The sequence below is a fragment of the Citrus sinensis genome, chromosome 5, assembly GCF_022201045.2.
Source record: "Citrus sinensis cultivar Valencia sweet orange chromosome 5, DVS_A1.0, whole genome shotgun sequence".
Lineage (NCBI taxonomy): Eukaryota > Viridiplantae > Streptophyta > Magnoliopsida > Sapindales > Rutaceae > Citrus > Citrus sinensis.
This window is the reverse complement of record NC_068560.1, coordinates 13281987-13297723: the sequence shown is the minus strand read 5'-3', so window position 1 is coordinate 13297723 and position 15737 is coordinate 13281987. Positions and strand designations below refer to the sequence as shown.

At 33.8% G+C, this 15737-nt stretch overlaps 1 protein-coding gene across 1 annotated transcript; it reads left to right on the top strand.

Moving 5' to 3' along the window:
- The first annotated feature begins 1390 nt into the window (after positions 1 to 1390).
- LOC102619576 (BRASSINOSTEROID INSENSITIVE 1-associated receptor kinase 1-like) lies at positions 1391 to 11498 on the top strand. Its single transcript, XM_006493226.2, has 11 exons — positions 1391 to 1760; positions 2297 to 2429; positions 2526 to 2597; positions 3276 to 3419; positions 7587 to 7658; positions 7776 to 7847; positions 8001 to 8080; positions 8626 to 8754; positions 8840 to 9181; positions 9548 to 9942; positions 10902 to 11498. Exons 1-11 carry the CDS (start codon positions 1673 to 1675, stop codon positions 11214 to 11216), a joined length of 1842 nt encoding a protein of 613 aa, XP_006493289.2. The 5' UTR covers positions 1391 to 1672; the 3' UTR covers positions 11217 to 11498.
- The last annotated feature ends 4239 nt before the right edge of the window (positions 11499 to 15737 follow it).

Below are 15737 nucleotides of genomic sequence, written 5' to 3'. Positions count from 1 at the left end.
GATTTGGTGGTTAAGGAATGTAATGGAATATTATATCTTCTTCTAAACAACAACGAGTAATTAATCAAGTCTGAAAACAGGTTTTTCAACAAGCTTTTCAAGGAGGCTCAGAACTCTGGATAGTTGTTTGAATGAAGAGTTACACTCAGGTAACATTAGTGCCAATATTGACATATTTAGGGCGATAAAGGAAATAACTAATTAGTCTTTCATTTTGAAATGGGGTACTACAATTGACTACCACATCATCTCCATACAAAATCGCATATTAATAAAATTTTAAATTTGTTCATTAAATGTTGACTCCATATATACAAATATAAATTCATATCTAACAAGAAAAACTCACGAGTCATTGTTTTATCATCAACAATGAAACAATGACTATGCTATAACGATTTTGGTGATATTAGATTTCAAATTTCTTGATGTATAGAATGCCAATGATGAAATTAAGAAAACAACATAATGGAAATGCATCTGCATTCCAAAATCTACAGCCAAACACTGGAAACTCACCGTCAAATGATAACGAGTACTTATGGAATATCACCACCTATAGTAATAGTTGTATACCAAAACTGACAAGACTAGGCTTGGTAATAGGTTGGGTCGAGCTTGAGCCATGCTAAGCCCTATCCCTTAAAATGTTTGACCCTTCAAATTAAGAGAGTTATAACCTGACTGAGGCTTTATTCGAGCCTAGCTGTAATTTTTTTTTACTTTTTTATTTTATTTTATTATAATGTGACTTCTATTGGTCATTCTTTATTAATAATATTATTTTATTTTTGTTCTATTTTTATGTTGAATTTGGTTGCAAAGAATTTAATAAATTATTTTTAATTTAACGTTAACAACAATATAACATGCAACAGTCTAACTAATTTCATAAATTAATCAAACTAAAAAATAGTAAATAAATAAAGTATAAAAAAGCTAAATTAATAAAAAATAGAGATAAATATACTTAAAAGTATAGTTGTGACCACTTATGTGGTATGAGTTTTAATAATTTTTAAGGGCTGTATTTTTTATTTTAAAAATCAATTTAAGAATCAAGAGTCGGATTAGGAATTTTTGATAAGGTCTTGATCTTGACCCAAATATAATCAGATACTAATTTTTTGAGTCTTACCCTAACCCTTGGCCCTTTAAATTTGAGCAAAGCCTTAAAATTTAAGATTAACCTAAACTTGAGATTGGCGTTTTTGCCATCCCAAGACTAGGCTATGAATATGACCATGAGGGATCAGATTCAGGGGTTTGTTTAAGAAGTACATACTTATTTGTTACAAAGCAATAAATCAGGGAGTTGCGAGTTATAAACCCGAAGAAATGTCTTTATTCTGAGTTTCTGACACACGTTGGCTCGTGGACTTTGGGTGCCCACTTTGACTAAGGTGGTAATACAATAGAATACTGAAAAATTTCGTTGTCTTGGACTTGAGACCAATTACCAACCAAAACTCAAATTCATTTCATCTCTTTTCGCGATTCCAATCCAATCTCGTCACTTATCAAAGCGATTACTGTTTCGCTGGATAAACAAAGAATCTTTCTGTTCTGCCAATTATTGTTTCAAGTAAATTGATGAGTCAAAGGGGTTCTTGATTTCAATTTTTTATTGTATTGATGGCGAATTTGGAATTCTAGCTTGACTCAAATTGAAATGGGAAAATTGGAGCGCGTGGTTTGGGCTTTTTTTGTGTCAATTTTGTTTTTTGATTTGTTGTTGAGAGTTGCTTCGAATGCTGAAGGTATGTAATATCATTTAATGTTTTATTTTCTGTATTTTTTTTGGTGATTTAGTTCTGTTGACTTTGGATGCTCGATCTTTGTTTCTCTATTACTGTTGCTAAATCAAACTATCTCGTTCTTTGTTTCTCTATTATTGTTGCTAAATCAAACTTACAAGTTGCCAAGAATAGAAAAAAATGTTTTTCATAGTAGAAAAAACCAAAAAAAAAAAAAAAAGAAAATTGAAAAACCCCAACTCACAATCCGAGTTTATGGATTTTCAGTTAATGGGTTGACTTGGATTCTGAGATTAGTTCGTATTGCAAGATGTTCCCTCTTCGAATGCCTTTACGATCACCAATTGAAACTTAAAATTGGTTATAAGCTCTGACTATTTCTATATTTTGATGGCTAATTGGTTTAACTGAATAGCATAAACAGCTGGTCTTTTGTAATGAAGCGAGTTATGATCAAAGATTGGATATTTCATGTCTATTATTTGATATTTCTAATATTTGAGACCAGCACCTGACCATTGTTTTATTTTGGAAAACAGGTGACGCTTTGAATGCATTGAAGACCAATTTAGCTGATCCTAACAATGTTCTACAGAGTTGGGATGCCACCCTTGTCAACCCGTGCACATGGTTTCATGTTACTTGCAATAGTGAAAATAGTGTTACAAGAGTGTATGCTTCTTTGTGGCTTTCTATTTGGAATTTAATATATTACCATGTATTCTATTTCATGCTGGATAGATAACCATGTTTTCTGTTTTTCTCTAGTGATCTTGGCAATGCAAATCTATCTGGTCAACTGGTTTCACAGCTTGGTCAACTAACAAATTTGCAGTATTTGTAAGTCAATCCATTTTACGTCATGAAGTTTGTCTGAATGTCTTTGCCTATGCATGTTTTATTGCCTCTTCTGTTCTAATAATTTATTTCCTGTTGGTTCTTTAGTTGTAGTTTTGGTACTTATAGTTAACCAAGCTTATTGTTATTTCCCATGTTGATGTCAAGATTCTTCCTATGACTGAATTGAAACAGTTCTCGTAGTTACACTTTAAAAATATTCAGTTAGAGCAGTATTTGTAGCGCAATGAGGTTACCATTTCAAGATGCTTCATAATCATCATGGTTGGGCATTAGTCGAGGAAGAATGTTTGAAGGAGACTTGAAATTGTTGCATTGTCCTAGATCTGGTATTTATGCAGAAGAAATGTGCTATAAGCCTTTACATGCTTCTTTTTTTTTTTTTTTGTATTTAAACAATTAGTAGTGCTTACTCTATGTCGACCAATTGATGTTTTATAATACAGGTTTTTTTTTTTTCCTAAAATTTCTTTGTTTTCTTCTTCATAGTCAAGGTAGAAATTTGTTTTTCTATCTAGCCCTTGATGGAAGGTTGCCCAGTTTTGCATATGGTAGAAATTTTCATAACAGTAGTTGCATTTGCCCTTTCCACTACTTTTTATTGTTTCAGTTCTCTTCTAAATTGTTCTAGAATGATTGAATCAAGTTTTGCCTTTGCAGGGAACTCTATAGTAATAACATTAGTGGAAAGGTTCCTGAGGAGCTTGGCAATTTGACAAACTTGGTTAGCTTGGATCTGTACTTGAACAATTTAAATGGTCCCATTCCAACGACACTGGGCAAGCTGTCAAAACTACGTTTCCTGTACGAGCACAAATCTTTCACATTACATTCTTTTGTCTGACCATCTAATTTCTGTTACAATTTTCTGGATTTCAGTGTCCATGGAGATGGTTTGCACACTTTTCTATCACAAGTTTATGGGCTAATATATTGTGAAATGGACCAGAAAGTTGTTTATTGCAAAACAATTTAATACAAGGAAAGCAGTTTCTTTATTTAATTACCAAAATTAAAGCACATTGGATGACACGATTGCACTGATATTTTGAAGCTGGAACCATAGAAATCCTTGCAGTTGATTTCTTAGTGATTGAATAATTTGTAGGCAACCGATTACTCTTTAGAGAATATCTTGAGATTTTGAAAGCTTGATGGATTTTACTAGTTGCCAGATTTAATACCCTCTAAACACATCAAGTTGTCAACACTTGTATATGACAACGGGAGGATAAATTTTTTGTTTTGAAATACACGTTCAAAGATCCAATGGGTGGGCTTATAGGGTCAAAGTCATTCATAAGTTTTCTTCCTTTTACTAGACTGTCAAGTTGATTAGAAGTCCTTAAGAAAACATTGAGTTTTATTATTGGAGTTTAATATGATTAAGCATGTGAAGTGTTATATGTGTCTCAGCTGCTTAAACACATACAAAAAGATGCTGATACCATTGAGTACGGTTGATGAAGTTAAAGGACAAACTTAAATCCTGTCTGTTTGGCAGGACATCTTTGGGTACTTGAATTAAATACTGTTTAGCTAGGAAGATGCAACTATGTTTGGAATGAAAGATGACAAGCTTAGACATAGTAGTAGAGTAGATTACGTGTCGATCAAACGATAGCAAATTAAGATCTATGCATTTAAGAGATTAAGAGCTTTAATTTTTGTGCTTTCCCTTGGTCATGAGTGTTCAACATGGAAACTCCCAGTAATCTAGATATGGGGCACAAATTTTGTGTTTGTGTTTGTGTTTTTGTGATGATTGATATTTTTTTCATTGACAAAACCATCTACTTCTAATGAATGTGGTAATTTGTGCAAGTTGGCACCCATATAGCTATACACCCTTTTACTTGTTTCATGGAAAAGAAAAGTTAAGAAGTGGGCATCCGAGCTTTCACACAAACATACATTTTGTGTTCTACTAGTCTGTTTTTGGGTGGAAAAAGTATTGAACAAATATTAGATGAATAGGGTGAAATAGGGATATCTCTCTTAAGCAACAAGAAACCTGTTGTAAATTGGTCTCTGAGAGAGTGTGGTTCTCACTGTTTAACCATGGTTTGAGCCAGTGTTTCAGATTTAAACAAAAGTAATTAAGTTATATTTGTCGAATTTATATGAATTTTGCCCCTACCCCTATACTGGAGCTTGATCTAGTGCGCGTTGTCACGCAAGTCATGGTGGCAATGGCACGCATGGCAAGCTCCCATTAGGGAGCTCTGCTGTGGGGTCAGCACCCCCAATGAGAGCTCACCACGAGCACTATAACTTGCATGATGGTACGCTCTAGCTCGCATTCCCTCTATACCTTAGCCAATATAGAAACTGATGCGGATTCAACTTGTTTATTCTGTTTCTTTTCCTTTTTCCTCTTACTGAGGATGTAGATACGTATGATATGCAGGTTGAAATTAACAACTAACAGAAGATATGAGTTGTTGTCAGCTATTTAGATATGAGAAGTTTGGGATCAAATCATCTTATGTAGCTCTCTCTTTAGTGCTGGAAGCTTTTGTTGGAATTTTAGTTTGGCAGGTAGTGATTCCTTTTGATCTTGGCTTCATTGTGTGGATAGTGGCCTTTTCTTCAATTTTAACTGTTGAAACTCCGTGAATTAAAAAAGTATCTATATGACTAATGCTATGAGTACAAGAGTAATGGTGAGTTGTTGGATCATCCATCCTGCATTATAGTCCTGGTGAGATTCAAATATCTAGATGGGTTGGTAGAGGATGAAAAGAAGGATGGTATCTTTATTTCTTGGAAATGATCCTGTCTATTTTATTATGAAGACTGCGGTGGAAGTGCGACACTTTAGCTTTTGGTGCAGTTGAACATTTAATGAAGTTGAGCCTGCAGGTTTAGGCGAACTCTTTTCTGGGTTCTCAATTAGGACAAAATTTATTTGTTCTTTTGTGGAACTTTTAGATATCACAGTGGGCTTTATTTTATTTTATTTATTTATTTATTCTGTTTTCTGCTTTCTTGGATATTTGTCTGTGTACCACAGTTGCATGACCCTTTCTGGCATTTTTTGCAGTAAATTTATTATTGAAACATTATTCTAAGTTCATGATGTAACTAAAGCAGATACAGGGTCTGTTCAGTTTGTTTGAACAGTGCAAAGAACTGTTAGGAAATGTAAAACTTGAAATTCAGGATTTTGAAATGGAAAGGATAGAAAAAGATAAAATCACTAGAAGAAGAAGAGAACTGCTGCATGATAAAGAGAATATGAGAGAGAGAAGACTTTAAGCTTCTGTCTCTTCAAACTAAACTAAATGAGTCAATATTTTGTTAATCAAGTGTTAGAAATTATCAGATTGCATTAATATGTATAGTAATAATCCTATGAAGGTCAGGATTTTAGAACTTAGATAAATTGGAAACTTGGTTAAGAATACTTAACCAAGATCAACTGAAAGCTAAATAAAGAATTGATTGCACAACTTAGAGTCAGCAAAAGAATTAAAATAATCGTTCAGATGTCATAATCGAATGTCATACAAGTGCCTCACATACAGAATACTGAAAGCTACAATGAAACTAGTAACAAAGGTCACTTTTTCCATTGTGGCATCAAGGGCCTGAGTGTATGAAAATTGTCAAACAATGATCTAAAAATCACACGTTAATTGTGGATTCTAGATGAGGACATTCTATGGGTCCAAGTGTTGGCCTCATCTACCATGAGTGCCTATGGATGAGTTTATGTATTGCATTGCAGGTGCTGCAGCCTTGACTTTAGTAACATACAACTTAGATTCTTTCATAATTTGTTAGTTCTTATTGATTTTCCTGATATTGCGTTATATTAGGGTTTAATCCAACAAAGTCATGCTAAGAATAGAACAACTGAGGCTTAGAGTTCGACAATTATAGATGATTCTCGCTAATTACTACTAGAATTCACATTAATGTCTTTACAATTATATAAAACAAAGAACTCACAAAAAATGGTATTACCCTCTTCTTTCTTTGTTTAATAGTGATTTAAAATGCAATGAATCATCTATAATGTGATTTTTTTGGCCACCGTAATAGGAATGGCCAGTTGAGTAATTTTTTCAGCAACAAAATTCTCATTGAATTCAGAGTTTAACTATGAGGAAACTTTATAAAGTTACTCTTAGCATGACTTTATTGGATTAATCCCTAATATAAAGCAATACCAAGAAAACCAATGAGAACTCACAAAATTGGTGCAACAGTAAAAGTTTTGGGTTGCCAAAATTACAAGTTCAAGCCTTGTTGATCACTCCTTTTGAAAAGGTTGATACACACATTAATCTTTAAATCCACGAATCCTGCTCTGTCAGACCCCTCGGACCAATTCTATTCCTTCAATGTTCTACAGACTGCTATTTGTTTGTTTTCCGGACAATTATGCTCAGTGTGGCTTGATATCATTGCAACTGGCTAATCCAAATTTTTGTGCTGATACTATGAAGTTTAGTTGGCTGATCTTTGATTGTTGTGTAGCTCATGATGTGTTTTTCCAGTTCAGGATGATAGCTGTAGGTTGAAACTGCTGTACCTTAAAGATGTTTTATGATCCTTGAGACTCTTTATAACTTAAACTTGAATTTTTAGTGGTCCTTTCCCCTAAATTCTTTATGTGATTAGCATTTGTATTCATAATCTCTACTGATTGACTTCCTTCCAACCTAAGTCATAATTAGTATAAAATAAGAATTGTATTGGCTATCATTTTTGATAGCTGGATCTAGTCCACTACTCAGCGTTCCATACCACTACTCAGCGTTCCATACTCCCTGTTATAACAAATTGGACCATATGGAAATTATGGGCACTAGGCAGTGGGCCCTCCATCTTCAGTTGTGTCTCTGATTATTATGTTCATCCTTTTTTTTTTTTGGGTTAATTGCATGTGTAGTCAATTTTATTAATGCATTCTGCTTTTTGGTTATTTGGAAAATGATGGGTTTCTATTTTGTGGAATAGGCGTCTCAACAATAACAGCTTGATGGGAGAAATTCCTAGGTCATTAACTAATGTTAATTCACTGCAAGTCCTGTGAGTGTTATGCTGATACCTAAACTTTTCACAAATTAAATAGTTTTTGCTCGCTCAATATTACAAAGGATTATATATTGCAAGAATGTGAAGTTTATAATGCCGTATGAATTGTAGGGATCTTTCAAATAATAAACTTACAGGAGATATTCCGACCAATGGTTCCTTTTCACTATTCACTCCAATCAGGTTTGTTATAAGTATGGCCTTTCTTTTTTGTTCTTACAGCTGAATTGTCTTGGAAAACCAGTTGAACTCATAGTGATTTAAAGAAGATCTGTGGGGATTTGCTAACTTCTTTTTCTTCTTCTTCTTCCCTTTTTTTTTTTTAACTTTTTGCAGTTTTGCTAATAATCAGCTCAATAATCCTCCTCCTTCTCCTCCTCCCCCACTTCAACCAACACCACCAACAGCTTCTTCAGGTTTGCTATTTTTATTAAAATCCAAGTAATAACAGTTTTTATCTCTTTTTAGTTATGACTGAAAATGGAGTTCATCCTTGTTACCTCAGCATTTTAGGTTATTATCCCATGGTATTTGATTATTTTTTTTACTTCAATTTTTTGACACTTTTGCCATGATAAAGCCGGTATTGATATTTGGTCTGATTTGAACAATTTATTTACCTTCTGCACATGAACATTTTCCTGAATTATAATATCCTACACGTATAAAAGAGTGTCATGAGCAATCATTTTTATTTGAAAATCTGATTGAAGTAGATTAGCTTGCACGCATGCTTTCATCTGCTGCCATGGATGGTTTTTTTAGTTTCTTCGGCTGCCTGTCATGTAAAGTCAATTAGACTTCAGAAGCTCCTCCACTTAATTTTTCTTAAAAAAGAGATGGTATAGTTCAGTTCCAGAGATTTGCTTACTCCACCTGGGCTGCATTTAGTGGAAATTTCTATTTATGTAAGAAATGATAAACTTACTCTATCTAAATGTTTCAACTCTTCCACTGCCAGGTAACAGCGCCACTGGAGCTATTGCCGGGGGAGTCGCTGCTGGTGCTGCTCTGCTGTTTGCTGCCCCTGCAATTGCGCTTGCTTATTGGAGAAAAAGGAAACCAGAGGATCATTTCTTTGACGTACCTGGTTAGTGAATTATCAAAAAGCTATATCAATTGTTCATTAAGTTGTTCTGTATGATGGAATTTTAATCTATCTTCTATCTTTACAGCTGAAGAAGACCCAGAAGTTCATTTGGGACAGCTCAAAAGGTTCTCTCTACGTGAACTACAAGTTGCAACTGATAATTTTAGCAACAGAAACATTCTGGGTAGAGGTGGATTTGGTAAGGTTTATAAAGGACGCTTAACTGATGGCTCTCTAGTGGCAGTGAAAAGATTAAAAGAGGAGCGTACCCAGGGTGGGGAGCTTCAATTTCAAACTGAGGTAGAAATGATTAGCATGGCTGTTCATCGAAACTTGCTTCGACTGCGTGGCTTTTGCATGACACCAACAGAACGATTGCTTGTCTATCCCTTTATGGTTAATGGAAGTGTGGCATCATGTCTGAGAGGTATGTTTATAGTCTCTGGTTTTCCTTCGTTTTTTAGTTATTTATTTTTTATTGCTTTTGTGCAGTCCCTTATACAATCCCTTCACTTTGCCAAATACTTGTGTGTATCAATTTTATTGTTTTGTTAGAGGTTTTTGCTTCAGTTTGGAACACCTGCTTCATTCTGATACAATCTGAGAAGAAAACCTGAAATACCAATTATTTATCAAGACATTTTTATAAAAACTGATTAGATCTTAAAGTGAAATTGCAAATTATCTGTCTACCAAAATGTAGAGATATTTTAGGAACTCTGAGATTCAATTTCTGCCATGCTTGTGCTAATGACGTAATATTCTTTTCTGATTGAATTAATGCATTATCCAGAGCGTGGACAATCACAGCCACCACTTAATTGGTCTGTACGGAAGCAGATTGCACTAGGAGCTGCAAGGGGACTTGCTTATTTGCATGATCACTGTGACCCTAAGATTATTCACCGTGATGTGAAAGCCGCTAATATATTGTTGGATGAGGAATTTGAAGCTGTTGTTGGAGATTTCGGGTTGGCTAAACTCATGGATTACAAAGACACACACGTTACAACCGCTGTACGTGGAACAATTGGACATATAGCTCCAGAGTACCTCTCTACTGGAAAGTCGTCAGAGAAGACTGATGTTTTTGGGTATGGAGTCATGCTTCTTGAACTCATCACGGGGCAGAGAGCTTTTGATCTTGCTCGGCTTGCTAATGACGACGACGTTATGCTGCTTGATTGGGTATGAACTATCCGTCCCATGCTGCCTCATCCCGCTCCTCTATGTTCCCCATTTATATCTTTGCATAAAATAGTATGAATGGTGGCAATGCATTTGTGAGCAAATATTGCCTCATGATCAAACTTGCTTGTGGAAGTGAAGCTGCTTCAATTTTTTCTTTTTTCAATTTTATTTATCAGAAAAGCTTTTTTTTCCCGTTTATTTTACTCTGCAGAAAGTGGGAAGAGAAAACAAAGAAAGAAATTTTTAATATTTGATACCGTTTTATGGTTTTATTTAACTCAGAGACAGAATGTTTACCATTTATGGTTTATTTAACTTGGTGGTAGAATGGGGGAGCTTCCATGGTTGTCATTTGTTATTTTGGGATGTTAGGAGCCTAGTTAGCAAATCTCTGTCACTGGAAAAGGAAGATTTCTTAATGGTGACTTAGAATAATTCTTTCCTCCAATATTTTCCCCAAGATAAAAGGTTTGGAGTACCTTGAACCGGTAGTTATATTTGATTCCAACTAATGGTAGATTTTGAAAAAGATAGGGAAATTGGGATGTTTAATTTTTGTGTGCACTTAATGCTTTTTGGTCTCCTTCTGGACTTTGTTTTAATTTGTCTGAAACTGTGCTGAAAATGTACATTCTCTCTGGCGGGAGGCCGAAAGGCTGGGCCGTCTATATAATTCCATCATGATGTGTGCTTGAGGAGCCACTTTTAGCATAACTAACTGGTCTGGTGGAATTATATGTTAGAACGAAACTGATTGATCTTATTTCTAAACTTTTGCTATATAATAATTGGACCTAGATAATTAAATTTTGTTATATTTTGAACTTATGTTGGACGTTGATGAGCACTGAAGGGATTTCATTTTGTATTTGGGGCTAGTTGCACATTCTTTAGGTCATCATGAAAATAATGATCTTTCTGTTATCTGTTTTTCTGATATTATTCTGAAATTTCAGGTAAAAGGACTTCTGAAAGAGAAGAAGTTGGAACAGTTGGTTGATAGCGACATGGAGGGCAACTACATTGAGGAAGAAGTGGAGCAGCTGATCCAGGTTGCTCTTCTGTGCACACAAGGGTCCCCAATGGAGCGACCGAAGATGTCAGAGGTGGTAAGAATGCTGGAAGGCGATGGATTGGCTGAAAGATGGGAGGAATGGCAGAAAGAAGAGATGTTCCGGCAAGATTTTAACCATACACCACACCCCAATAATACTTGGATTGTCGACTCAACTTCTCACATCCAGCCAGATGAATTGTCTGGTCCTAGATGATATGGAAGTCTTCTTGATGTGCTTTTTGTATGTGAAAGTGATATTTATAACATTTGTGCATATAGGTTCCTTCTTCTTTTTCTTTTTCCCATTTTAATGTCCAGTTTATATTACAAATTGTACTTGTTTAGGCAATGTTGTAATTTTCTATAGGGTTGCCAAAGTCTATCGAGGAACTTTAGGTGCTAGCAAACAAGCGGGCATCCATGTCATGTCATCTGTGTATCCAAATTTTAGCTAAGATTGTTATGAAAATAATGAGTATATGTTTTCTTAACACAACCTTTAACCTTTCTATTTTTTTTTTTAAGTTTCTTGTCAGGTGATTTTATCGTAGATGATAAATATTTTGGTGTCAAAATATTTGGAACTAGAACCCTTTGGATAGGAATGGCAATGGGGAGGGGAGGGGAGGGGACCAATCTCTCCGTACCCATCATCGATATTTTGTGTATGTCCCCATCCCCTTCCCGTCTCCGTCAGAATTACTGAAGAGAATCTCTATCCTCTCTCCGAATAATAATAGGGGATTTCCGAAGGTCTCCGATCCCCGAATAACTAATAAATTTTTTTTTGTTTTTGATTTGAGTTAATCATATTAAAATAAAAAATTCAAATAAAAGTAAAGTTCGAAAAATATCTTACATTAATATTCATTACAAAAGTCACATACATTAAATTAGTAAGTAACGCAGCATGTAAGGGATACAAACTTCTTTTACAAACTATCATAAACAAATTAATAGTCTAATATAAAATTGTTACAAATAAAATCGAATTTAAATTCAAAATTAACTTTTTCAATGGTGGCGTGGGCACTTTATAAATGTGGACTATTCCCTTTACATACAAACTTCTTTATAAATTAGATTAGATATTAAAATTGTGATTCGCTGTGGACTTGTTTTGGGTTATTTCAAAGAAAGAGATTAAATGAAGAGCTTGTTTAACTCAACAGCTAATTAAGAAAAGATCAAGATAATTGAGCTTGTAATTTTCTTAAGGTTGCTCTTTTCAAAAGAAAATAAATGGTAATTCTGATAATTGACTTAAATTAATGTTTAGTGGTGGAGGATGATTCCTTAACTATAATTCACATCATATTTTAATCTTTTAAGAACTCTTTCTACAATTTTAGATTTTCTACTTTAAATTCTTTATTTTAGTTTAAACAACAAATTAACTCTAAACCCCTTCAAATTTTATTTGTATGTCTGTTAGTGTTTCCTTTGTAAATTTGGAAAGTTTTAGTTAATTTTATTAAGTCTAAATAGGGTGTTTTACTTAGTTTTTGTTGCTGGTTGGTTTATGAGTTTTTTGTTAATAACTTGTTAGTTAGGAACAATTTTCTATGGGAAAGACCCTTATTTGTTCTATACTTAATAACGATAATAATTTAAGTTAAGGTTTTTAGTGTATATCTTTTAGTAATATCATTTTTGGTGTCGTTTCGTGTTGTCAGGGATTGTTTTGTAATAATTAATTTGTTATTTTTTAATTTTTATTTTCAGTTCTAATATATGCTTTAATTAGTTTTTTTGTTTTTAATTGTTTCTTGTATTTTATTAGTGATTTTCCAATCTTGCTCAAGAAGATATGGCAGCAAACAATTGAACACTAAAGGAGTTGGCAACGCCAACTTTAGAGCAACAACCCCTTTGTATTAAATACCCTTCAATTGAGGTTGCTTTTGAGCTCAAATACGGAATGATACATCTTCTACCAACCTTTAGTGGTTTTGTTGGAGAAGATCTAAACAAGTACCTTAAGGAATTTTATATAGTATGTTTAAGTATGAAACCGACTGGAGTCTTTGAAGAGCAAGTTGAATTGAGAGTTTTTCCATTCTCTTTAGCAAACACTACAAAGAAGTGGCTTTATTATCTACCATTTAGTAGTATCACCACATGAGATGAGATGAATAAACTTTTTATTGAAAAGTACTTCCCTGCATCTAAAGGCTACAAACTTTAAAAAAGAAATATATGGCATAAGATAGCAAAGTGGATAGAGTTGGTAAGAGTATTAGGAAAGATTTAAGAAGTTAGGTGTGTCTTGCTCTCATCATCAAATCTGTGAGTGGCTTCTAATTCAATACTTCTACGAATGATTTTTATCGATGGAGAGAATTATGAATAATACTATATGTGGAGAAGCTTTAATAGACAAAACACCTTTGACAATAAAGACTTTGACAGCTAACATAGTAGCTAGTTCACAACAATTTAGCAACATATTAGATTTGCCTTAATAGAACGTGAATGAGGTTGGTATATCTTCTAATTTTGAATAGCAACTTGTAACCTCACTTAGTTCACCAAATAACTAGGGAACCATTCAACAAAGAAAGGTGTGGATTTTTGCTCTAAGGTAGGTCATTCAACTGATATGTATCCATCTTTACAAGATAATAATTTAGAGCAAGCCAATGCTCTAGGTGGATATCAAGGGCAACAAGTGCAACAAAGAAAAAAATATGATCCTTTCTCCAACACTTATAATATTGGATGGAGAGATCATCCTAATTTTAGCTTTTTGGAAAATCAACAAGAAGTTGTGCTTAATGCTAACTATACTCATCCACTAGGATTTAATTAATTGAGGCCACAACAGCCTTATCAATCTATGAAGCTAATGTCTCAAAAATAAGGAGCATCTCTTGAAGAAACAGGACAACTATCAATATTTGGAGACACAATAAGCTAGTTGGCAGTATAGTGGGCAAAATAGAAGAAGCACAAGGATTTGAAAATTTTAAATCCAAATTGTTATCCATCTGAGAGAGAATACTGCTATTGTAACATTAAGAAGTAGAAAATAACTTAAAGAAGCACCAAAAAGAGCATGATCAGCCATGGATGAGATGAAATAACAAGATGATTTGGTTCTTGAGAAAGATGAAGCCACATCTCAAATTGGTTCTTGAGAAAGATGAAGCCACATCTCAAATTGAGACGATTTTAGCACATAAGGTTACTTTTAAGTTCTTATTTCTTCTAATGATTCTCTGTACCTTTTAGTAGCAGGTCTGTCAATTCCAAAAAAGAGGAGTGTGACATGAAAAATAGATTTTGGAAACCTTCTGCAAAGTACAAGTAAATATACCTATGTTGGATGCTATTAAACAAGTACCGCTATGCAAAATTCCTCAAAGAATTATCACCAATAGATGCAAGCTAAAAGGTAATGAAGTAATAAGTGCAAGGAGAATGTGACCGTTGTTTTACAAAAAAAGGCTTCTACCAAAATGCAAAGATCTAAGAAGTTTACCATAACATATATAGTTAGTAACACCAAGTTTTGAAAGAGTTATGCTAGACTTAGGATCATCTGTTGATGTTGTGCCTTATTACTTTTCCATTTATGCTTCTTTAAATTTGGGTGACAGAAACTAGTGTAGCTATTCAACTTGTTGATAAATCTGATGCTCATCCAAAAGGTGTCTTGGAGGATGTGTTAGTGCAAGTCAATGAGTTAGTTTTCCCCATTGATTTCTATATTCTTGATATGGAGGATGGTGCATCCTCTATACAAACTCCATTACTTTTAAGCAAGCTATTCATGAAAACTTCCAGAACTAAGATGTGTTTAATGGGATTCTAACTATGGAGTTTGATAGAGATGTTTTTTGTTTCAATATTTTTTATGCTATGAGGTATTCGAGTGACTTGAGTTCTTATTTCTCAGTTGATGTAATTGATTCTTTAGCATAAGAAATCTTTGAGTTAAGCGAAGATGCATTGGAAATCACCATTAGGAAGAGCCTTGAAGCAAAAGATTTTAAAAATTTAATGGATATGCAATTATATGGCAGCATTGAGGAGATAGTAGCATCTTTAGAATCACTAACAAAAGTTTTAGATAGGTACAATCTTTCTTTTGTGTTTTTACCCTCATCTAATGAAAAAACATTTACCTTCTATGACATAGGCTTTGGAGTTTACACATTTTCTAGAGCATTGCATCTTGATGAGTAAAAGAGAATATAAGCTAAGTGATTCTCAACCCAGTGCTATTTGGGAGGCAACCCAATGGATAATGTAAGGATTAAGAATGGGGGCGAAGGCATCCAAATATTTGAAAAAATTCAAAATTTTGAAAAAATTTTTCTATTTGTATACTAGTTTTTGTGTGTTATGATTCACATGCCAATGATATGAATTTGATAGACAATAATATGACTTTTAGAAAATGATGAATATTATCTTTGTTTATACCTAATTTTTTTGTTGATTTCATCTTCATTGTGATTTTTCGATACCCTAAGCACAAATTCAATTCTCATCTCTACTATATTACTTAGATCACACTTAGTTTACCTAGGCTACATAATTAGAAATAAGTACCTATAACCCTTAACAGTGAACTATCCTTGAGTAATTTAGGTCTATGTATTACTAGTATGTAGATGATAATCTACTATGATACAAAAACTACTTTAGATTGTAGAGTGAAATCTTCTCACCGTGTAACAATAAAAAAGAAAAAAAAAAAGCTATGCATGTGCTAAAAAAATAAAAT